Source organism: Chiloscyllium punctatum, chromosome 11 (assembly GCF_047496795.1).
Source record: "Chiloscyllium punctatum isolate Juve2018m chromosome 11, sChiPun1.3, whole genome shotgun sequence".
NCBI classification, from domain to species: domain Eukaryota; kingdom Metazoa; phylum Chordata; class Chondrichthyes; order Orectolobiformes; family Hemiscylliidae; genus Chiloscyllium; species Chiloscyllium punctatum.
The window spans coordinates 28351550-28376106 of NC_092749.1; the positions used below are offsets into that span (position 1 = coordinate 28351550).

The following is a 24557-nucleotide window of genomic DNA, read 5'->3' on the forward strand; positions in this document are numbered from 1 at the left end:
ATCCGCTCCACTCTCACCTCCGTCGTATCACCATCACCCCCTACCTGCATCTACCTATCGCATTCCCCACCCCCACCCCACCCTCCTATTTATCTCTCAACCTACTTCCCCAACTACCCCACACCCCACATTGCTGATGAAGGGCTTATACCTGAAATATTGATCCTCCTGCTCCTCAATTGTTGCCTGACCTGCTGTGCTTTTCCAGAGCCAGACTTTTCACCTCTTGAAATGAATGCTTTTCAGGATACATTTGCCTTTCTAACTGCCAACTGAACCTGCATGTTAATCTTAAGAGAATCAGGACTACTAAGGACTACCAAGTTCCTTTGTGCTTCAGATTTCCGAAGTCTTCCCCATTTAGAAAATAGTCTCTGCCTCTATTCTTCCTACTAAAGAACATAACCTCACACTTGCCCACATGATAGTCCATCTGCCAATTCCTTGCCCATTCTCCTAGCCTGTTCAAGTCCTTTTGCAGCCTCTTGGCTTTTTCAACATTGCTTCTTCCTTCTCCTTTCTTTGTGAAATCTGCAAACTTAGCAACAACGTCTTCACAAGATCATTAATGTTTAACGTGAATAGTTGTGGTCCCAACATGGACCTGTGCGGAACTCCACTAGTCACCGGCTGCTCTCTTGACAAAGACCCCATTATCCCTACTTTCGGCCTTCTGCAAGTCAGTCAATCCTATAACCATGCCAGTACCTTGCCCCTAACATCATGGGTTCTTATCCTATTTAGCAGCATGCTGTGTGGTACCTTGTCATAGGCCTCCTGTAAATCCAAATAAATCACATCCACTCTTCTGTCGAACTTGCTCATTACCTCCTCAAAGAATTCTAATAGATTTGTCAGGCATGACCTCTCCTTGATGAAGCCATGGTGACTCAGCCCTGTTCAATAGTAATACTGTTATCCCTGATTCCAGCTTCTCCCTCTCAAACTGCAGGTTGAATTTTATCATATTAGGGGCACTGACTCTTAGCTTAAGCTCTCTAATTAAGCCTGTCTCATTATAGAGTCATAGAGATGTACAGCGTGGAAACAGACCCTTCGGTCCAACCCATCCATGCCGACCAGATATCCCAACCCAATCTAGTCCCACCTGCCAGCACCCGGCCCACATCCCTCCAAACCCTTCCTATTCATATGCCCATCCAAATGCTTCTTAAATGTTGCAATTGTACTAGTGTCCACCACTTCCTCAGACAGCTCATTCCATACATGTACCACCCTCTGTGTGAAAATGTTGCCCTTTAGGTCTCTTTTATATCTTTCCCTCCTCACCCTAAACCTATGCCCTCTAGTTCTGGGCTCCCCGAACCCAGGGAAAAGACTTTGTCTATTTACCCTATCCATGCCCCGCATAATTTTGTAAACCTCTATAAGGTCACCCCTCAGCCTCCAGTGCTCCAGGGAAACCAGCCCCAGCCTGTTCAGCCTCTCCATATTGCTCAAATCCTCAACCCTGGCAAGATCCTTGTAAATCTTTTCTGAACTGTTTCAAGTTTCGCAATATCTTTCCAATAGGAAGGAGACCGGAATTGCACACAATATTCCAACAATGGCCTAACCAATGTCCTGTACAGCCGCAACATGACCTCCCAACTCCTATACTCAATACTCTGTCCAATAAATGAAAGCGTACTAAACGCCTTCTTCACTATCCTATCTACCTGCGACTCCACTTTCAAGGAGCTATGAACCTGCACTCCAAGGCCTCTTTGTTCAGCAACACTCCCGAGGACCTTACCATTAAGTGTATATGTCCTGCTAAGATTTGCATTCCCAAAATGCAGCACCTCGCATTTATCTGAATTGAACTCCATTTGCCACTTCTCAGCCCATTGGCCCATCTGGTCAAGATCCTATTGTAATCTGAGGTAACCCTCTTCCTTGTCCACTATACCTCCAATTTTGGTGTCATCTGTAAACTTACTAACTGTACCTCTAATGCTCGCATCCAAATCATTTATGTAAATGACAAAAAGTAGAGGACCCAGCACCGATCCTTGTGGCACTCCATTGGTCACAGGCCTCCAGTCTGAAAAACAACCGTCTACCACCATCCTCTGTCTTCTACCTTTGAGCCAGTTCTGTATCCAAATGGCTAGTTCTCCCAATATTCTGTGAGATCTAACCTGCTAATCAGTCTCCCATGGGGAACCTTGTTGAACGCCTTACTGAAGTCCATATAGATCACATCTACCACGCTGCCCTCATCAATCCTCTTTGTTACTTCTTCAAAAAACTCCATCAAGTTTGTGAGACATGATTTCCCACGCACAAAGCCATGTTGACTATCCCTAATCAGTCCTTGCCTTTCCAAATACATGTACATCCTGTCCCTCAGGATTCCCTCCAACAACTTGCCCACCACCGACATCAGGCTCACTGGTCTATAGTTCTCTGGCTTGTCTTTACCACCCTTCTTAAACAGTGGCACCACGTTAGCCAACCGCCAGTGTTCCGGCACCTCACCTGTGACGATCAATGATTCAAATATCTCAGCAAGAGGCCCAGCAATCACTTCTCTAGCTTCCCACAGAGTTCTCGAGTACACCTGATCAGGTCCTGTGGATTTAACCACCTTTACCCGTTTCAAGACATCCAGTACTTCCTCCTCTGTAATATGGACAGTTTACAAGATGTCACCATCTATTTCCCTACAGTCTATATCATCCATATCCTTTTCCACAGTAAATACTGATGCAAAATATTCATTTAGTATCTCCCTTATTTTCTGCGGCTCCACACAAAGGCCGCCTTGCTGATCTTTGAGGGGCCCTATTCTCTTCCTAGTTACCCTTTTGTCCTTAATGTATTTGTAAAAACTCTTTGGATTCTCCTTAATTCAATTTGCCAAAGCTATCTCATGTCCCCTTTTTGCCCTCCTGATTTCCCTCTTAAGTATACTCCTAATTCCTTTATACTCATCTAAGGATTCACTCGATCTATCCTGTTTATACCTGACATATGCTTCCTTCTTTTTCTTAACCAAACCCTCAATCTCTTTAGTCATCCAGCATTCCCTATACCTACCAGCCTTCCTTTCACCCTGACAGGAATATACTTTCTCTGGATTCTCGTTATCTCATTTCTGAAGGCTTCCCATTTTCCAGCCGTCCCTTTACCTGTGAACATCTGCCCCCAATCAGCTTTCGAAAGTTCTTGCCTAATACTGTCAAAATCGGCCTTTCTCCAATTTAGAACTTCAACTTTTAGATCTGGTCTATCCTTTTCCATCATTATTTTAGATCTAATAGAATTATGGTCACGAGTTGTGTACTAACACAAACTGCTTCAGAACAAAAAATCTCATAGACATTCCTCAAAATCCTTTTCTTCAGATCCATTACCAACCTGATTTTGCCAGTCCACCTGTATATTCAAGTCCTCCCATGATTATTATATGCCTTTTCTATCTGCTGATTTATTTTCTTCCCCATATCCAAGAGGCCTGTACACAACACCCCATCTGGGTCTTTTTTCCTGTACAGTTCCTCAACTCTACCCACACAGATTCTATGCTTCGCGAATCTATATTACTTCTTGCTATCGATTTAATATCGTTTCTAAATAACAAGGCCCTCTGTCCATCTGCCTATCCTTTTGATAGGATGTATATTCTCAGAGATTTAGTTCCCAGCCCTGATTCCCTTGGAGCCATGTTTCTGTGATACCCACTGTGTCATGCTCACCAATTTCAATTTGTGCTCCAAGTTCATTTACCTTGCTTCTTATACTGCATGCATTTAGGTAAAAGTGAGGACTGCAGTTGCTGGAGATCAGAGTCTAGATTAGAGTGGTGCTGGAAAAGCACAGCCGGTCAGGCAGGATCCTGCTCCTCGGATGCTGCCTGACCTGCTGTGCTTTTCCAGCACCACTTTAATCTGGACTCTGTATGCATTTAGGTCCAGCACTCTTAATTCTGTGTTGACTAACCCCTGTTCATAGTTGTTCTCTTATTTGCTGTGCCTGAGGTTAGATTCCTGAATCTTTCCATCCTCTCTATCCTATTACTTGTTCTGGAAAGTTCAATAGCCTCTGTTGAGCCTTCCCCCCTTAATAATATTTCATACAACTGATCCCATCCCTTACTATTTAATGTCCTAAAATGCTGCCAACCAGCTGAGTTTCTCCAGCAATTTCTGCGTTTGTTTCAGATCTCTAGCATCCACAATTTTTTGTTATATCCTTATAATTGGGATATCATAACTTGTTGGAAAACAAATCAGTTATGTAGTATGACAGGGCTGTACATTGCTGATCGCAGTTCTACAGCTGTTATTTATTCCTTTGTTGTTTCTTTTTCCCAGAATGTATAATTTTGGGGTCAAGTGACCGTTCCTAGCCTGTTCAAGTCCTTTTTCCGCCTCCCACCTTCTGAGGGAGGGTCACTTGGCCCAAAATGTTCACTCTGATTTCTTTACACCAATACTACTGGACCTGCTAAGCTATTCCAGCAATTTCTGGTTTTGCTTCTGATTTACAGAATCTGTAGTTCTTTTGGTTTTTATAGACTTTTGGCCTCTTTGTTAATTAGGGAGCCACAAACTGCCTGAGTTATACCTGTGATGAGGATGGATGAATGATGCAAAAGGCATCATTTTACTTCATGCTGTCTTGTCTTAGCAAAGGCAATATTACAAGATGGGGCAGGGAAGGTATTTTTGAAGGTGTATGCTTAATGTTGTAGACCAGACGTCATCGGTAAAATAGTTTGAAAACCGCAGTGACTGTCAAGATTTCATACACACATTGCAAAACCACAATTGTTAATGCTCTGAGTTTCACACATTTTAAGACCTAAATAAACTACAAATGAATAATGAGAATCGCTGTGTTTTCTGTTGCAGCTACCAACTACCAAGTGGATATAAGCCAGCTCCGATGGACCTGAGCCACATCAAGTTAACCTCAACCCAGGAAGCAATGGTGGACAAACTGGCAGAGAATGCTCATAATGTGTGGGCTCGAGATCGCATCAGGCAAGGCTGGACGTACGGCATTCAGCAGGCAAGTTGTGTTCCTGTCTGCATTTCCAATGGATGTCACATCCTAAGTTATTGCCCTGCAGGACTTGCTGCTGATTAGACTGAATGGAAGCTATGAAAGTTTCAGAAGGCTTTTGCATTTTTAATGTGCCCATCACTAGCTGAGCAAGAGGCTGCTGCATGTTTATCCTTCTCTCAGGCTATAGAGCTGGAGCAGTTGCAACATATTTATCTTGAACACTGCATTTTCTGCTGCAGCACTGTCTCAGCTGGTGGGTGTTCAGGATATGGGTGGGTCTGGTCTACTTGAATGTCTCACACTGTGACCATTCTCTTGGCACTATCACCTACTGTAGGGAATCTAATCTGTACTAGCATTGCCCTTCCCTTTAGCCTGCCAGCCCCTACCCGACTCACCTATTTTGAGGATGGTGTCCATCACCGTGCCCTTTCAGCTGGGTGCAGTCCTAGCAGTGGCCATCCACTCCCAGTGATGCTGCTAAGATTGAACAGCTGCTGAATGGCATTTCTCAGAGCCAGGCTTCCAACCTTTAAAAAGATAGGAGCCACAACGGCAACTGATTGTTGCGAGCTGGACTCAAAAAAAACAGCCATGTCCCCAACATCCTGGCTATATACAAACCTCACTGTGCTTTCATCCTCAAAAACACACACACATGCCTCTTGTTGTTGATGGAAAGCTTTGTTGGAATCATGCTGCTGTTGGAGCCAGAGGTGTGCTTCAGAATTGAGTTGGTGAGTGCCACATTATATAAGTCCCCAAATTCTTGTTCTGCCAGTCAGTGTGCTCTATGTCCTGAGTCAAAGAGCAAAAAATGTGCATCAGAAGTACCCATTTTGACTGTGAGCCTGGAAATCTGTCCTCCTGGTTCAATTTGGGCCATGTCTGATCGCACTAGATAACTAAAGCCTGACATCAACAGTCCTCTATACAGACAAAACTAGAGCAAGGTGGGTATAGTTTTCAGGAACTTACATGGATGCATTTCTGGAGGCAAGTGACAAAAGCCTTGCTCATGCCCTTGGCTGGAATTTTGATTGGATCTGCTAGATTTGTTACTGAACAGAAACCTGTAGCATTTGGATTCCGTTGGAAATTTCCCACCAGTCTGCACTCACCTTCCACTAAACTCCCAACCCCCAACTTCCTGAATATGTCTAAGGAAGGGTCCTGAAACTGGGCCCGAAATGTTAACTCTGATTTCTTCCCGCCGAGCTGCCAGATCTGCTGAGCTGTTCCAATAGTCTTTTTTTTCCCCTTAATATACCATTATTTGGATGTGCCAGCATTGGACTGGGGTGTGCAAAGTTAAAAAAAACACACAACACCAGGTTATAGTCCAACAGGTTTATTTGGAAGCACTAGCTTTCAGAGCGCTGCTCCTTCATCAGGTGAAGGACACTCCACAACTTCCTGATGAAGGAACAGTGCTCCGAAAGCTAGTGCTTCCAAATAAACCTGTTGGACTGTAACTTGGTGTTGCGTGATTTTTTTTTACCCGAAAGATGCCAGTCATTCAAGAAAGGCGAATCAGAGGCAGGGAATTTGAGCTAAGGCAGAGGTCAACCATGACCTTATTGAATGGTGGAACTGGCTTGATGGGCTGAATGGCCTTTGTATTGACTATTCCTTTGGAAATGTAGCATCGGATATTTTACATATTTTGGTTTGAATACGGAGAATTTATGTTGTTTTCAGTCATAATTTCTCCTTCTGGAAGATGTTTTTGAGGTGTTGGCTTTCTGTATTATGTCACAACTGCCAAAGGAGTCCTAAAAAAAACCTTTTATCTTGCCAAGAGGAGCTTTTTGCAGAGAATTATGTGGCAGTTAGTCTTTCATAATTGGTATGAAAAAGCATTAAATTTTCACATCCTTAGTATTGTGTGATGTGAGTAGTAGATTCAGTGCAATAACTTCTAACTGATAGAATTCACAGCAATTATTTAAGTGAACTGCTTTTCATTATAAGTACAATGAGTTTCCTTTCTTTGATGCTGGGGTTTCACTGTTGCCATTGGTTTAATGGATGAACACGGTGTACGCCATACAGGATGAAGCAGGCATTGGCACCAGCAGCAATGACCATCAGAGAATGAATGTTGACATTCTCCTCATGTGTAGTTGTGACCTTTTCCCTCAGGTCACAGCCCCAAGTGTTTTTTTTAATTCATTCAGAGGAACGGCAGTCACTGGCTGGCCAGTATTTATTGCCCATCCGTAGTTGCCCTTGAGAAGGTGATGGTGAGGTGCCTTCTTGAACTGCTGCTGTGCACTTGCTGTAAGTTGACCTACAATGCCCTTAGGGGGAGCTTTTCATAATTTTGACCCAGCGACAGTTTGAGAGCTGTCAATCAAGAAGCAAACTATTTCTCTGAGTATCACATAAAAAAATAAGAAAACTATAGCTTGGGAAAATAGGAACAATAAATGTCATCCTGCACAATCTTCAGCTCTTCAATAATAATGTTCCTCTCAATATAAGGTCAGAACTGGGGATGATTGCAGATGATTGCACAATGTTCAGAACCATTTGCAGCTCTTCGGATACTGAAGCATGATCAGATAATTGTCAGGTTTGCACTGACAATTGGTAAATAACATGCACACCACACATGTGCCGGACAATGACCATCTCTAACAAGGGTGAATCTGACTATCTCCCTTTGACATGAAAATGGTATTACCATTACTGGATCCCCCACTACCAACATCTTTTGAGGTGACCATTGAACAGAAACTGAGTGGGACAAGCTGTATAAATACAGTGGCTGTGAGAACAGGTCAGACCAGGCTCGGAATCTGCAGCAAGTAACTCACCTCTTGACTTCCCGAAGCATGTCCCAAAGCAAGGCACAGTCAGGAGAGTGGTGAAATACTCCCCACTTGCCTGAATGAGTGTCGCTCCAACAATACTCAAAAAGCTTGACATCACCCATGACAAAGCTGCTTACTTGGCTGGCAACACATCCATAAATATCCACTCCCTCCACACCGATGTTCAGAACAGCTTGGGACCTCCATAGGAGGCTGAGGTGGATTATACACTTGTCAAGTTTGGTTGAAGATTGTTGTAATTACTTCAGCTTTATCTTTTGCACTGCTATGCTGCATTCTCCTTCATCATTGAAGATTGGGATATTTGTGGAGCCTCCTCCTCCAGTGTGTTGTTTAGTTATCCATCACCATTCACAACTGGGTGTGTGAGGACTGCAGAGCCTAGATCTGATCCCTTGGCTGTGAAATAGGGTCATAGGAACAGGAGTGGGCCATTCAGTCCCTCAAGCCTGTTCTGCCATAAAATGGGATCATGGCTGATCTTTGGCTGAACTCCATATATCTGCCTTATATCCCTTTATACCTTTGCCTAACAAATAGTTATCTATCTCAGATTTGATCAAGCATCAACTGCCAATTGTGGAAGAGAGTTCCAAAACTTCACCACTCTTTGTGTAGAAGGGCTTCCTAACATCTCTCCTGAACTGTCCAGCTCTATTCCTCAGACTATGTTCAGCTGTTTGCTAATTACTTAGCTTGATCTATCATTAGCCACTCATGCAGTTTGGCAGTAGCCTTCTCTTGCAGCTTTTCCAGTTTGACACCTCCTTTTTAGGTATAACTGGTGCTGTCCCTGGCATGCCCTCCAGTATTCTTCATTGAACCACATTTGGTCCCCTGACTTGATGATAATAATAGTGTGAAGGATATGTAGAGGTGAGTTGCGGGTGAGAGATGAAGGCTAGAGGACTGTTTTCTCATACTATTGGGATTCCTTATTGCCTTGTAGCTGCTTGTAGAGGGACAGCTGGTATGACTTCACTGTGCAGGGCGAAAGTGAGGACTGCAGATGCTGGAGATCAGAGTCTAGATTAGAGTGGTACTGGAAAAGCACAGTGAGTCAGGCAGCATCTGAGGAGCTGGGAAAATCGATTCCTGATGAAGGGCTTTTGCCTGAAACATCGATTTTCCTGCTTCTTGAATGCTGCTTGACCTGCTGTACATAGGATTGATGGGGTGAGGATTGCAGGAGAGAGATCAGGGGCATGTCATGGACAAGGACAGAGGGGTCAGTCGATGCAAATCCTGTGTTTGTCCTTGGTTGCCATGGTACCAGCCACGATGCAATTCCTACAATCCAGCCCATTATTTCTAAAACCTCACCATCCACTGATATTAAACAGACTGGCATGGAATAACTAGGAGTAATCTCACACTTTTTCATGAATAAGGGTGCCACATTTACCACATCTCCAGCCTCATACCTCTCACCAGTTTGACTACAGATGGAATATTCTGAAAAACTGTTGCACTACCTTCAGCGTCACTTCTCTCAGCATTTTCCTTATGAGTGAGTACTGATACAAAGTACTCATGTTTTTAACCCTTTTCCTTTGCCTTTAAGCATATATCACCTTTTATTTGTCTAGTCGGCCCCCACCTCAAACCCTCCACTAATTGCCCAACTTAGTATATGCATGGGGTTGGAGCTTTAGTTTGGCTCTATTTTAACATTTACTGCCCTTCTGTTTTAAGACCATAAGACATAGGAATGGAAGCAAGGCCATTCGCCTCATTGAGTCCACTCTACCCTTTAATCATGGCTGATGGATGTTCCAATTCCACTTACCCACACTCTCCCTGTATCCCTTAACTCCTTGCGAGAGCAAGAATTTATCAATCTCTGCCTTGAAGACACCCAACGTTCCAGCCTCAACTGCGCTCCATGGCAATAAATTCCACAGGCCCACCACTATCTGGATGAAGAAATGTCTCCTCATTTCTGTTCTAAATTTACCCCTGCTAATCTTAAGGCTGTGTCCATGGGTCCTAGTCTCCCTGCCTAACAGAAACAACTTCCTAGCGTCCACCCTTTCTAAGCCATGCATTATCTTGTATGTTTCTATTAGATCTCCCCTCAACATTTTAAATGCCAAATAATACAATCTCAGGACCCTCAGTCGTTCATCATATGTTAGGCCTACCATTCCAGGGATCATCTGTGTGAATCTCCACTGGACATGTTCCAGTGCCACTATGTCCTTCCTGAGTCACGGGGCCCAAAATTGTGCACAGTATTCTAGATGGGGCCTAACTAGAGCTTTATAAAGTCTCAGAAGCACGTCACTGCTTTTATTTTCCAACCCTCTTGAAATAACTGACAACATTACATTTGCTTTCTTAATAATGGACTCAACCTGCAAATCAACCTTTAGAGATTCCTCTACTAGCAGTCCCAGATCTCTTTGTACTTTGGCTTTATGAATTTCCTCACCGTTTAAAAAATAGTCCATGCCTATGTTCTTTCTTCCAAAGTGCAAGACCTTGTATTTGCCCACGTTGAATTTCATCAGCCATTTCCTGGACCACTCTCCTAAGTTGTCTAAATCCTTCTACAGCCTCCCAACCCCCTCAGTACTACCTGCCTGTCCACCTAACTTTGTATCATCGGCGAAATTTCCCAGAATGCCCCAGTCCCTTCATCCAGATCATTAATATATAAAGTGAACAGTTTTGGTATTTTTCCCATGCTAGTTATGTTTTCCTCTTTACTGTCCAACTCAATGTATTTGATTTGGCCTGTTGCTCACTTATAGAATTCACCTGATGTGAAACTTACATCCTATTTTCTACTTTTTGTTCAAAATAGGTTAAATAGATCCCATGGAATTTTCAGCCAGGGCCCAGATGTTAGTGACATGGTGGGTTATCAAATCCCATTAAACTTTATAAAGCATACCAATTAGTTCTATTTTTAAGACCTAGCTTCAAAACTCCCCCAAAATCCATTCCATCATGACTGTCTCACCAGTTGGACATATTTTAGTACCTTATCATTCTGTCCTGGCATTCCACTCCCCTAGCATTCTTACATTTGCACACCAGCGTGAACTCCTCCTGTGTGACCCTATCCCAGGCTGACCAGATCTAATGGAAAGGTTGCTGTAACCCTCAATGGGGGAAGAAGACCACCTTACTAGCCTGGACAGCCTCAAGCAGAATACCCAGAGAGGCTTCGGCAGAGTGGAGAGTCACCTTCTGATGACATGTCAACAGTGGGACAAACAATAACAGATTGTTGCCCTGTAGTGAGTAAAGGAGGGTGCCAAGGTAACCTTTAGTTGTTGTACCAAAACCTTTCAGGCTGGAAGATGCTTGTGAGAGAGAACCGCTGTCCACCATTTGCATGTGATTTACTCTTTATTTCATCCCAAGACTTGCATACAATTTGTATTGGAAAACAAGTGATCGTGTGAGAAAAGATCATCACAGACTATTGTGAAGGTGATGCCATCTGAAATGTCCACTGCCATATTTTGACTCCAAAAAGGAAAATCTCCACCGGTACTCTTGTTTCTCTCTGCTTGACATGCTGATTCTTCAGTATTTTCTGCTTTTATCTCATTTGCTTCCATTATTGCTATCACGTCACTGATAAATCCACTAAATCCAATTAAATCTTCCTATCAATTGGCTATTCCTGATGTGAACCAGTCTCCTCAGCTTTAACCATGAATTATGTAATTATAAGAACAATCTTTCTGTTCTGCAACGTAATACGCTCAAAGGCAGCAAAGAGGTAGGCTACCGGGGAAGTGACGGTATAAATAGGTCACGCACATGCATTCCTAAAGAGAGAAGTGATTAAGGAAAATGGTAAAAAAATGAGGAAATAACTTTGACATTCAAAAAGAATGAACTGTCAGTTGGACATAATGACCTTTTCCTGGAAAAAATTATGTTCACATGAATCATAAATGTACTTCGTGAATTCTATCACATCTGCTTTTTATGGTACACTTTTTTTAAACAGGGTGAGTGATAAATGCAGTCCTTGAGAATGAAATTGGAGCTGAATCTCAAGATTTATTTGTCGATATGAAAATTAATATGCAAGAAATGCTTTGATTAATTATACATATTAATGCAAACTGTTGTGTTAAAGTAAGATTTTTCAAGTTAATGAAAAATGTGTAGTATTTCAACAACGTAAGTAATTTATCTGTCACAAAGAAATCATTAGGGCTCGGAATATACCTTCAAGATCATAGTTTAAAGGACTTGAAATATTAGAATAATGTATCTTACAACTTCGTATGACTAATCTCCATTAAAAATACACTCTATTTGATTAAAAACCATATTATAAGTCATCCCCATTGCACTACGTCAACAATAGTGAAGGGCAGTAAAAATTTATCTTGTACTGTGAGGGATTACGTTTGCATGTTATGACATTTTCTATTATGTTGAGCAAAATGAAGTATTAGTAGTAGCTGCCTTTGTGACTGGACTAATGTGGGCAAACTGGAAACTGTCCCATTTTACTCTCACCACTGCCTATCTGAGGCTGGCACCAATTCTATCAATTTGTGAGACAGCTTGTTCAAGTTGACTGTAGTCATAGAGTCATACAGCACGAAAATAGACCCTTGACTGTGTTTGGCCCATATCCTTCTGAACATTTGTTATTCATTTACTTATCCAAGTGTCTTTTAAATGTTCTAACAGTACCCACATCTACTATTTCCTCTGGAAGCTTGATCCACCTATGGCCACTCTATAAAAGAGTTGCCCCTCATGTCTTTTTAAAAAATCTTTCTCCTCTCATCTTAGAAGTATGCCCCTTAATCTTGAAACCTCCAACCCTAGAGAAAAGACACCTGCCATTCACCTTATCTATACCCCTCAAATAGTGATGGACAACCTCAGAGAACTGTCTGACTTTGAGTGGAAACTCTTGGCTATGTGCTGATTGCTAGTTTGCAATCGTCCAGCTCTGAGACATTATTCATTCATGGCTCTGCCTGTCCTCAGTACCTTGAGGACCATTTTATTTTGGGTTCCCTTTTTGTGCTGCGCTCCTTTAAATGAATTAAACTTCCAAAGATGCAGAAACCTGAGTGCTGAAGCATCTTAGACACAAGGTATGACATATCCAGTAACCACCCCATCCACTCCTTGCCCTGCCCGCATTACCACAACATTATCCTTGCCCAGTTTTACTTAAACATCCTGCCAAGAAAATTGACATCCAGACATCTTCATTTTGTTTTCTGAACCCTTTCCTGAACTTGCCTTGCTGAACCCGTTTGAGTGATCTGCTCCACAAGGATAGCTGTGTGATGCACCCTAAACTCCTCTGTTACATTTAATGTGTATTCTACTTTAATTTTTAATCCATATTTTGTCAGGAAAAGGAAAATACCTTATCCATTGGTTCATCCAGCTTCAATTTCTCTTGATATATAAGGTGAAAAAACATGCATGGTAGTTCAGTGGTTAGCATTGCTGCCTCACAATACCAGGTGCCCAGGTTCAGTTCTATCCCTGGGTGACTATCTGTGAAGAGTTTACACATTTTCCCAGTGTCTGTGTGGGTTTCCTCCGGGTGTTCCGATTTCCTCCCACAGTCCAAAGATGTGCAGACCAGGTAAATTAGCCATGCTAAATTGGCCATCTTGTTAGTGCATTATTCAGAGGGAAATGGGTCTGGATGGGTTACTCTTCAGAGGGTCGATGTGGGGCCAAAGGGCTTGTTTCCACACTGTAGGAATTTAGATGTAGGTTTGCTCGCTGAGCTGGAAGGATCATTTTCAGACGTTTCATTGCCGGATGAAGCTCACTGATGATCTAACCAAGTATGGTGACAAAACATTTGAAAATGAACCTTCCAGCTCAGCGAGCAAGCCTACATCCAGAACCTCAACCTGAGCTACAAATCTTTTCAAAACTCGCTTTCTGGAATCTAATCTAAATGTCAGGTCATGGCAGTCCATATTTCTTCAACTGGAAGCTATTAACTCTCTCTCTGCTTGCCGTGGTAACTACACAAATTCAACTCCTCAGCTATTGCCCTGAATCTTTTTCCTGAACCTGCCTTGTTTCACTTAAAAAATCTTTCTCCACTTTTGAAGATGACTCAAAAAACTCTTTTCAAACATAGCTTCAATTTCAAGATTAAAGCATAGAGGGATTTCTGTGTTTTGTTGCTACTAAAGGATTCCTCTCTCAGTTGTAAACTGCAAGCTATGATGTTTCTCTTTCATTTACCTAAACTATCCTCCAGGTTGGTGGCTTCCATTGGTAACAGTGACATTAGAAATAACTTTGTAATGTAAATGATTCAGAGAATGATAGAGATTGACAGCACTATGGGAGGACAGAGTCATGTGGTCTGTGCTGATTCATTGCTAGAACGGTCCCATAGCCCTGCATGAGGAACAGTGAATTCTCCCTCAGTCCTAGTCGGTATTCCTTTCGCAGCCAACACCATCATCAAATTCAAATGTCTTGATTGGATGTGAGGAATAATCTTGAGTGGTTCATGAGCTTGATAGGTGTATAAATAGTATACTTGATATCTGCCTGGTGATTGCTGGTACTCCTCCAAGGAGCAAAACCTGCTAATAATTGACCTTCTTTCTAAGCATGCAGAATTACAAATTATATCGACAGCATCTCCAGGATCCAGGTCCGGAGCTCTTGGAGGTTCCTGTATTTAAATTGACTTTGATGCTTAAACATGATGCTGGGCTTTTCCAAGTGTCAAGATTGCTGGTTAGAATGGAGATCAGTACCAGGGGAATTCAAACCTGAGAAATCTTTAACTTTAGCCTTGTCTCCCCTATTGCCATGAGCTATAATTAGTCGAGAGCAGTGTTTCTCAATGGGGGCGGAAGCGCCCCTTGAGGGGCATTTGCCTTTCTTCAGTGGGCGTTGAAGTCAAAGGGGATGGTAAGGGGGCACTGAACGACTTTGTAGAAACATTGAAGGACATTGCTGTGTGCAGATGGATAGTCGCATAACACGAGTCTGTTATTTTCCCTGCACCCATGGAGGTGTGTGCTCTGATTGGTTGTTGCACTATTATTGATAGTCTTCTCTGTGAACGTCAAACCATTTGAACTCGTTTGCAGTTGGCACTGATTCTGCTGCCGAGATCAATATCACCTAACTCATGTTGCTTTTAGGAAGACGAAACGCAGCTTTTCAGAATGGATGCACACTACAGCTAATTAGCCAATCAAATTTTGCCACTTGTCTTAGTATCTTAACATTATTGTGATAAGGTAATACCCATGATTCCATCAGGGTATTCGAGCAACAGTGTAAAAATGGCCTCATCAAGTAAGAAAAAGTGCAGGCAGTATAGCATGGACTATTTGCGATATGGCTTTATTCAATCTCCATCTAATAAGCAGTTACCACTGTGCTTGCTCTGTGAACAAAGTTTTTCCAATGAGGCCATGAAGCCTTCCCACCTTATTAAACATTTGGAAAAGAAACGGTGACAAAAAGGACAAAGATTTGGCATATTTTCAAACATTAAGGAATAAATTCAATCAGCGACCAACGATTTCCACTGCTTTTTCAAAGATGGGAGCCACAAATGTGGATGGCCTTGTGGCATCATACAACATAGCGAAGCTAATTGCAAAATGTGGTAAAACCTCATTCCGTGGGTGAATCATTGGTGCTTCCAGCTATTGCCGAAGTATTATCAACCGTGCTACTTAAGGAACCATCAATGACTATCGAGCGTATTCCTCTTAGCAACGATTCCGTGAGAAGGCGCATCGATGAAATGATGAAAATGTGTTGCTGGAAAAGCGCAGCAGCATCCAAGGAGCAGGAGAATCGACGTTTCAGGCATGAGCCCTTCTTCAGGAATGGCTCGATGAAATGGCCTCAAATGTTGAGAATAAATTATGTACTCTTTTGATATCGAAAGAAATCACCTTACAAATTGATGAAAGTACTATATGTGGAAATCAAGCTTTACTCTTGGGGTATGTACATTTCATCGACAAAAATGAAATATAAGAAGAATTACTTTTTGCTCTGCATCTACCGACAGATACCAAAGATAAGACTATCTTCGACTGCGTCAAGGATTATTTTGCTAAAAAGTCTGTTCCCCTCAAAAACATTGTTGCTTGTGCTACGGATGGACCGCGTGCTATGACTGGCCAACATTGGGGATTTGTCGCATTATTAAAGAGAGAAGTGCCACATGTTTTCACAGCACACTGCATTATCCATCGGCAGCATCTGGCTGCAAAGAAACTTAGTGAAGCCCTCAACCATTCTCTACAAGTGGTGATAGATGTGGTAAATTAGATAAAGAGACATGCTGTGAATGAATGACTTCTCTGCCAACTTTGTAAAGATAATGAAGATGAATTTCTGCAATTGCTGCGACACACAAAAGTGAGATGGCTCTCGAAAGGAAAATGCCTCAATCATTTCCATGAACTGTTCGATTCTATCATCGAATTCCTACACAGAAATAATGAAAACCTTTATATGAAAGCCGAAACCGTAAAACACGACTGTGCATATTTTGCGGATATATTCGAAAAGTGCAATTCACTGATCATGCAGATACAGGGAGATAATGTGAGTTTCATAAAAGTAAGGAATGCTGTTACATCTTTTATTGCGAAATTTGATCTCTTTCATCGGAATATCAGTCGTTGTGAGTTTTACCGCTTCCTGAGTTTAAATAATATCGCGGAGAATGTTACTGATGATCAATTACTTATCTACTCAGCTCACATTCGTGCCCTGCAGGATGATATGAAAATACGATTTGCTGATCTTATTGAGATGGAGATCCCGACATGGCTGACTGACCCCTTTATCTCATTTGCCTTCAGAAAGAATTGATAGAGCTCCAAAATGACACTGCAATGACAATTTGGTTTTCGCAAATGGGTGAGCCTCTTTTTTGGATTCAAGATGCCACCCGATATCATTTCCCACTATTAAGCGAAGAGGCAAAGCGGTTTGCACGACCATTTCCAACCTCTTATTTGTTTGAGAAAGGATTCAATGCCGTCGCCAGAATACAAGATAAGACCCGCAATCACATGGATGTTGTTCAACGTGATGACCTGAGATTGCTTTTGACAAAAATTGAACCAGATGTATATGATTTAGCAAGACAATGTGAACCACAAGGATTGCATTGACTATTTTGCTATCACAGACTAAATTTTATACAGAGTGAGCCAAAACTAGGTGGACAGTAAGAACAGTAATAAATAACATTTATTTTTTGTTGTATATAAAACATATTTCACAAAAGTTTTCCGTTTTCAGCACTGCAGTGTATTGCAGTTATATGGAAAAACAGACTTTGGTGATTTGGGGGCGTTGCATGATTTCAAGGATAAGAAGGGGGCATTGAGTATGGAAAGGTTGAGAAACACTAGTCTAGAGTGTTGCCCAACACAGACCCACTCAGCCTTTCATCGTTGGACAACCCTCACCCCAGGGACTAATGTGGTGAACCTTCACTGCTGCGCAAGAATAAGCTTTCTTAAGTATGGAAACCTAAATTGCGTGCAGGATTCCAGGTATAGTTTCACCATCACTATGTACAATTGTAGCAAAACTTATTTATTTATGCACTCAAGAGCCCTCACAATAAAGATCAACACAGCATTTGCTTCTGTGAAGTTTCTCTGTCCTTGCATGTTAACTGTTTGTGACCTTTGGAAAATCACAGAAATGTCTCGCTGAATGACATCTACTAGTTTCAAGCTTTTTCTAAAATATTTGTTTTTTCAAAACTCACAACCAGAGTTAACAGTTTCACATTTACCAATCTTTTTCTTGATCTGTCATCTGGTTGACCATTCATTCACCCCCATTATGTATTTTTGCAGCTTCCTTGTGTCTTCCTCACAGTTTACGTAGTCAGCAATACTAGCTACATAACTGTCTTTTTGTTAGTCGTCAATGTAGATTTTGTAGATACTTTCCAATCAGTGTGTTCAGAGATATTATTACACACCTCTGGAGCAAGTGAGTCTTAAACATGGGCCTCCTGGCTCAGAGGTAAGTACAAAACAACTATATCACAAGATCCCCCTGTAGGTTTTGCATAGCTGAGACCTAGCTCTGATCCTTGTGGCATTCCACTTAAAAAGGCCCCATTGATTTCCGCAGTGTGCTTCCTGATTGGTAACCTATGTTATGGGACTGTGGAGGCTTTACCTATCCATGCTAATATATCACTTCCAATCCATAAGATCTCATCTTGTGTATTAATCTGTTGTCGGACACCTTACAAAATCCCTTTTGGAAGTATCACAGAAAGCCATATCAGAATGAATAAGTAAGTAACTGTGGAAGCCTTCTTCTCAAAACGTGAAGAAAAATGAAAAATAACAATTTCGGAATTACAGACAGAGTGGAAGCATTGCACATTCTAGTCTGAGATTCTCTCAGGTTTCTTAGTGCTGTTCATATTTTTGCAAGGGAAAATGTTGTTCCCTTAAATGCATTTTAAAAACATTTTTGATACACAGTATCAAAATTCATATTTTAGCTTCAGAGCTAAGTTTTTGTCATCAGTTTTTTTGTAAACTGGAAAGGTAATATTGTTATTGTTAATTTATTTCACCCGTGTTAGCCTCACAATGAATTTGTATGCCATACATGACAAAGTAAAACTGAGTACTTGGGATGAACATTTGGTTTCTTTCAATCTCTTTTCACTAACCAGCAGGTCAACAGAAGCCCTGGAGAAGTGGTGTAAATGAATAAAAGCAGGTGACTACACTGTTTCTGTAGGGATTCTGCCAATATTCAACTGAATTGACAATGAAAGATTGTGTGAGAAAACCACAAAATTGTCTCCCATTGTGTATTCTGTTCTGTTTCACATTGGACCCTGAACGGACTAAGAAGTATGATGCTACAATGAATGTTCTGATGTCTAACAATGTAAATCTAGCCTAGCATTGTGCAAAGTGATCTAACATAATGCTGGTATGACATAGTCATAGTATCAGAGTCTAGATTAGAGTGGTGCTGGAAAAGCACAGCAGGTCAGGCAGCATCCGAGGAGTAGGAAAATCGATGTTTCGGGCTAAAGCCCTTCATCAGGAATAGAGGCAGGGTGCCTGCAGAGTGGAGAGATAAATGAGAGAGAGGTGGGAGTGGGGAGAAAGTAGCATAGAGCACAGTAGGTGAATGGGGGTGGGGATGGAGGTGATAGGTCAGAGAGGAGGGTGGGGGAAGGTAGCAAAGACTACAATGGGTGAATGGGGGTGGGGATGAAGGTAATAGGTCAGACAGGAGGGTGGAGTGGATAGGTTTCCTCATTTCCCCTTCCCCCACCTCACCCCAGCTCCAACCTTCCAGCTCAGCACCGTACCCATGACCTGTCCTACCTGCCTATCTTCCTTTCCACCTATCCACTCCACCCTCCTCTCTGACCTATCACCTCCATCCCCATCCCCATTCACCTATTGTACTCTATGATACTTTCTCCCCACTCCCACCCCCACCCCCCCTGTCATTTGTCTCTCCATTCTGCAGGCACCCTGCCTCTAATTCCTGATGAAGGGCTTTTACCCTCGGGTGATGTCTGACCTGCTGTGCTTTTCCAGCACCACTCTAATCTAGACTCTGGTTTCCAGCATCTGCAGTCCTTGTTTTTACATAATCATAGTATCATCCTTCCCATGCTGTCTCCCCAGTACCTCATAAACAATTTTGCTGGAACTCGTGCTGTTTCTCAGCAGGGTTAATGTTGAGAGTTGATCTGTATCACTGGATTATATCCACTGAGAACTGAACAGATGGCATTTCTTAACTTTGCTTAACTTTACCCTTTCACCCCCATTAAAATGAAGGACATTTCAAATTGAGGACTGAAGTGCCGAAAGCATGAACTAACATTTATTACGTGAATTTTTTGTTTACTGATCCAAGCCCGATAAGACCAAATATTGTAAATTGAAAAATGTTTATGAGGTGCAGAAAGCTGTTTTACCAAATAAACGTTGCCTTGGCAACTGCATAGTCTTCACTTCTGGTACTGAACATTACTTGCATAGATCACAAACGAATAATTAGAGACCGAGAATTTTACCGAATCAAGAAACAGACTTCTAACTCCTTCCATAATTAATATCTCCTATACTCCCACAATCACCATAGATTCCACCTTATCACCCCAACATGAAAAATGATCTTTTTCCAGATCTTTGATGGAATTTAAACAAATGTAGCCTTCAGCATATTGTTATTATGAGAGAAGCTTCATGGTTTTCCATTTACAATGCATTAACAGGTTCTGCTAAATCTCATGTTGTGATGTCATAAATTTTATTAAAAGCAGGACTTCTCTCTGAGGATGCAACTGACCGCAACTTCAAACTGAATTGACAAAGTATGTCGTCACTGCGAAAATGACTTTGTGGATTATTTAGATACAGTACTGTAAACAACTGGAGCTAATGTATTTTTCCACTATTTAGGAAGGTAAAATTTATTCTTCAAATTTTTGCATTCTTAATTTGTATTTGAAGTCTTAGCGGAGGAATGAATAATTTGGACATTGCCTTGGTTCAATGATAGGGCACTCACAACTGTGAGGTCAAACTCCACTCTGGAGATTTCAGCATAGTGCATAATTTCCGTAGTGTTAAGGGTTTAGATGGAGAGGAACCTGTTAAGTGTGTACAAGAACATTTTTTGATTCAGTATGTAGATGTACCTACTAGAGAATGTGCAAAACTTGACCTACTCTTGGGAAATAAGGCAGGGCAGGTGACTGAGTTATCACTGGGGGAGCACTTTGGGGCCAGCGACCATAATTCTATTAGTTTTAAAATAGTGATAGAAAAGGGTAGACCAGATCTAAAAGTTGAAGTTCTAAATTGGACAAAGGCCAATTTTGACTGCATGAGGCAAGAACTTTCGAAAGCTGCTTGGGGCAGACGTTTGTAGGTAAAAGGATGGCTGGAAAATGGGAAGCCTTCAGAAATGAGATAACAAGAATCCAGAGACAGTATATTCCTTTTAGGGTGAAAGGAAAGGCTGGTAGGTATAGGGAATGCTGGATGACTAAAGAAATTGAGGGTTTGGTTAAGAAAAAGAAGGAAGCATATATAAGGTATAGACAGGATAGATCGAGTGAATCCTTAGAAGAGTATAAATTTATAGACAGTAGGAGTATACTTAAAAGGGAAATCAGGAGGGTAAAAAGGGGATATGAGATAGCTTTGGCAAATAGGATTAAAGAAAATCCAAAGGGTTTTTACAAATACATTAAGGACAAAAGGGTAACTAGGGAGAAAATAGGGTCCCTCAAAGATCAGCATGGTGGCCTATGTGTGGAGCCGCAGGAGATGGGGGAGATACTAAACGAGTATTTTGCATCAATGTTTACTGTGGAAAAGGACATGGAAGATATTGAATGTAGGGAAATAGATGTGACATTTTGAAAAACATCCGTATCACTGAGGAGGAAGTGCTGGATGTCTTGAAATGCATAAAAGTGGATAAATGCACAGGACCTGATCAGGTGTACTAGAAGTCAGTGGGAAGCTAAGGAAGTGATTGCTGGGCTTCTTACTGAGGTGCCGGAAGACTGGAGGTTGGCTAACATGGTGCCACTGTTTAAGAAGGGTGGTAAGGACAAGCCAGGAAGCTATAGACCAGTGAGCCTGACGTCGGTGGTGGGCAGGTTGTTGGAGGGAATCCTGAAGGACAAGATGTACATGTAGTTGGAAAGGCAAGGACTGATTCGGGATAGTCAACATGGCTTTGTGCGTGGGAAAGTGTGTCTCACAAACTTGATTGAGTTTTTTGAAGAAGTAACAAAGAGGATTGATGAGGGCAGAGCGGTAGATGTGATCTATATGGACTTCAGTAAGGCATTTGACATGGTTTCCCATGGGAGACTGGTGGGCAAGGTTAGATCTCATGGAATACAGGGAGAACTAGCCATTTGGATACAGAACTAGCAAAGGTAGAAGACAGAGGGTGGTGGAGGGTTGTTTTTCAGACTGGAGGCCTGTGACCAGTGGAGTGCTACAAGGATCAGTGCTGGGTCCACTAGTTTTCATTATTTATATAAATGATTTGGATGTGAGTATAAGACGTATAGTTAGTAAGTTTGAAGGTGTAGTGGACAGCGAAGAAGGTTACCGCAGATTACAACGGGATCTTGATCAGATGGGCCAATGGGTCGAGAGGTGGCAGATGGAGTTTAATTTAGATAAATGCAAAGTGCTGCATTTTGGGAAAGTAAATCTTAGCAGGACTTACACACTTAATGGTAAGGTCCTAGGGAGTGTTGCTGAACAAAGAGATCTTGGAGTGCAGGTTCATAGCTCCTTGAAAGTGGAGTCGTAGGTAGATAGAATAGTGAAGAAGGTGTTTGGTATGCTTTCCTTTATTGGTCAGAGTATTGAGTACAGGAGTTGGGAGGTCATGTTGCAGCTGTACAGGACATTGGTTAGGTCACTGTTGGAATATTGCATGCAATTCTGGTCTCCTTCCTATCGGAAAGACGTTGTGAAAGTTGAAAGGGTCAGAAAAGATTTACAAGGATGTTGCCAGGGTTGGAGGATTTGAGCTATAGGGAGAGGTTGAATAGACTCGTGCTGTTTTCCCTGGAGCATCGGAGGCTGAGGGGTGACCTTCTAGAGGTTTATAAAATCATAAGTTGCATGGATAGGATAAATAGATAAAGTCTTTTCCCTGGGGTGGGGGAGTCCAGAACTAGAGGGCATAGTTTTAGGGTGAGTGGGGAAAGATATAAAAGAGATCTAAGGGGCAACTTTTTCATGCAGAGGGTGGTACGTGTATGGAATGAGCTGCCAGAGGAAGTGTTGGAGGCTAATACAATTGCAACATCTAAAAGGCATCTGGATTGGTACATGAATAGGAAGTGTTTGGAAGGATGTGGGCTGGGTGCTGGCAAGTGTGACTAGGTTGGGTTGGGATGTCTGGTTGGCATGGACAAGTTGGACCGAAGGGTCTGTTTCTGTGCTGTACATCTCTATGTCTCTATGACTCCAGGAATCAATCTGCACTGTTAAGTAATATTGGAAAAAGAGCAAGAGACTTCTCTCATTCTTCCTTCAACCATTATCATTATTAAAACACAAGAACTGTATTGCAAAAACACTTGATTTGTTGATGACATCTTCCAAACCCGTGAATTCTACCACCTGGAAGTGCATGTGCATTGGAGCACTATCACATCCATGTCCCCCTTCAAGTTGCATGCTATCTTGCCTTGAAACATATTGTTCTTCCCTCATTGTCACTACATCAAAGTCTTGGCACCCTGGGAGAGCCTTCACCATCTGGACTCTAACGATTCAAGACAGTGGCTCTCCTTCAGCTTCTCAAGTGGCAATCGAAAATGCACAATAAATTAAAGCATGAATAAAGAACTCTTTTGTGATGTTGCAAAAAGTACTATATAAACAGTTTTCCTTACTTTCAGCAAAGGGAAAGTTCTTCAGCCATCAAAACTCTCTCGAATTGGGGAAGTGGGGCTGTGGTTTGCTAAGATTGGATGCACTACTGCCCTGCAACAGGGAGCTGCCCTCAGTTCGAGTTTTCTGTTCCAAAGGCATCACTAGGTCTGCATCCTTTTCAGCTGATCGGCATCAGTGGATGTCTGGCCTACCTGTTTGGGTAGGGGTTTTTGAACCAATTTTCTTCTTTTATTTTCATTCACTCCTAAAAACATTATTACTTTAAATATCCTTTCCAAGTCATTGTTCTTGGTGAATGAGCTGAGATGGTAAAGCTTTTCATTGCTCACACAAGTTCCAGCAGGGGTTTCTGGACAGATCCATTCACAATGGAAATTCTGGTTGTTAATCCATTTCCCAACACTGCATTGGAAAAATCAATTAGAGGGACCCTAATGCATAGAGGGGCCACCAACCCACCCTTGCCTCCTGGCAGCTTCCCCTGCCACCTCAGGAAGTGCAAAGCCTGCACCCACACCTCCCTCTCATCTCTGCCCAAGGCCCCAAAGGGTCCTTCCACATCCGACAGAAATTCACCTGAACTTCCCCACGTCATCGACTGCATTTGTTGCACCCGATGTGATCTCCTCTACACTGGGAAGACAGGACGCCAACTTGTGGATCATTTCAGTGAACATCTCTGGGACACCTGCACTAACCAACCCCACTGCCCTGTGGCTGAACACTTTAACTCCTCCTCCCAGTCCACCAAGGAAGTGCAGGTCCTGGGCCTCCTCCATCACCAAACTCTAACCACCTGACACCTGGAGGAAGAATGCGTCATCTTCTGCCTTGTGACCCTCCAACCACACGGGATCAATGTGGATTTCACCAGTTTCCCCATTTCCCCTTCCCCCACCTTATTCCAGATCCAATCTTCCAACTTGACACAGCTCTCTTGAACCTTCCTACCTGTCCATCTTCCTTCCCACCTATCCACGCCACCCTCCTCTCTGACCTATCACCCTCTCCCCCAACTTTATCTACATATCCCATTCACAGCCATCTTCTCCCCAGCCCACTCCCGTTCCATTTCCTTCTCATCCCCCTTGGCCCATAAGCCTCATTCCTGATGAACGGCTTATGCCTGAATCGTCAATTCTCCTGCTCCTTGGATGTTGCCTGACTGAATGTGCTTTTCCATCATCACATTCTTCCGCCCTAATGCAAAGTCAGTCATCAGCCAAAACATTAGAACAAATTGGGGAATAAAAACTGGGAGCAAAGCAAAACCTTGCAT

The 24557-nt window shown here is 42.3% G+C and overlaps 1 protein-coding gene across 2 annotated transcripts in view; it reads left to right on the forward strand.

The window, feature by feature from the left end:
- ryr2a (ryanodine receptor 2a (cardiac)) overlaps positions 1 to 24557 on the forward strand; it is a 758045-nt gene that overhangs the window by 423078 nt on the left and 310410 nt on the right. For both annotated transcript variants that reach the window (XM_072580564.1, XM_072580565.1), the window contains exon 24: positions 4863 to 5022. In XM_072580564.1, the coding sequence (XP_072436665.1) occupies positions 4863 to 5022 (160 nt within the window). The remainder of the gene's footprint in view (positions 1 to 4862; positions 5023 to 24557) is intronic.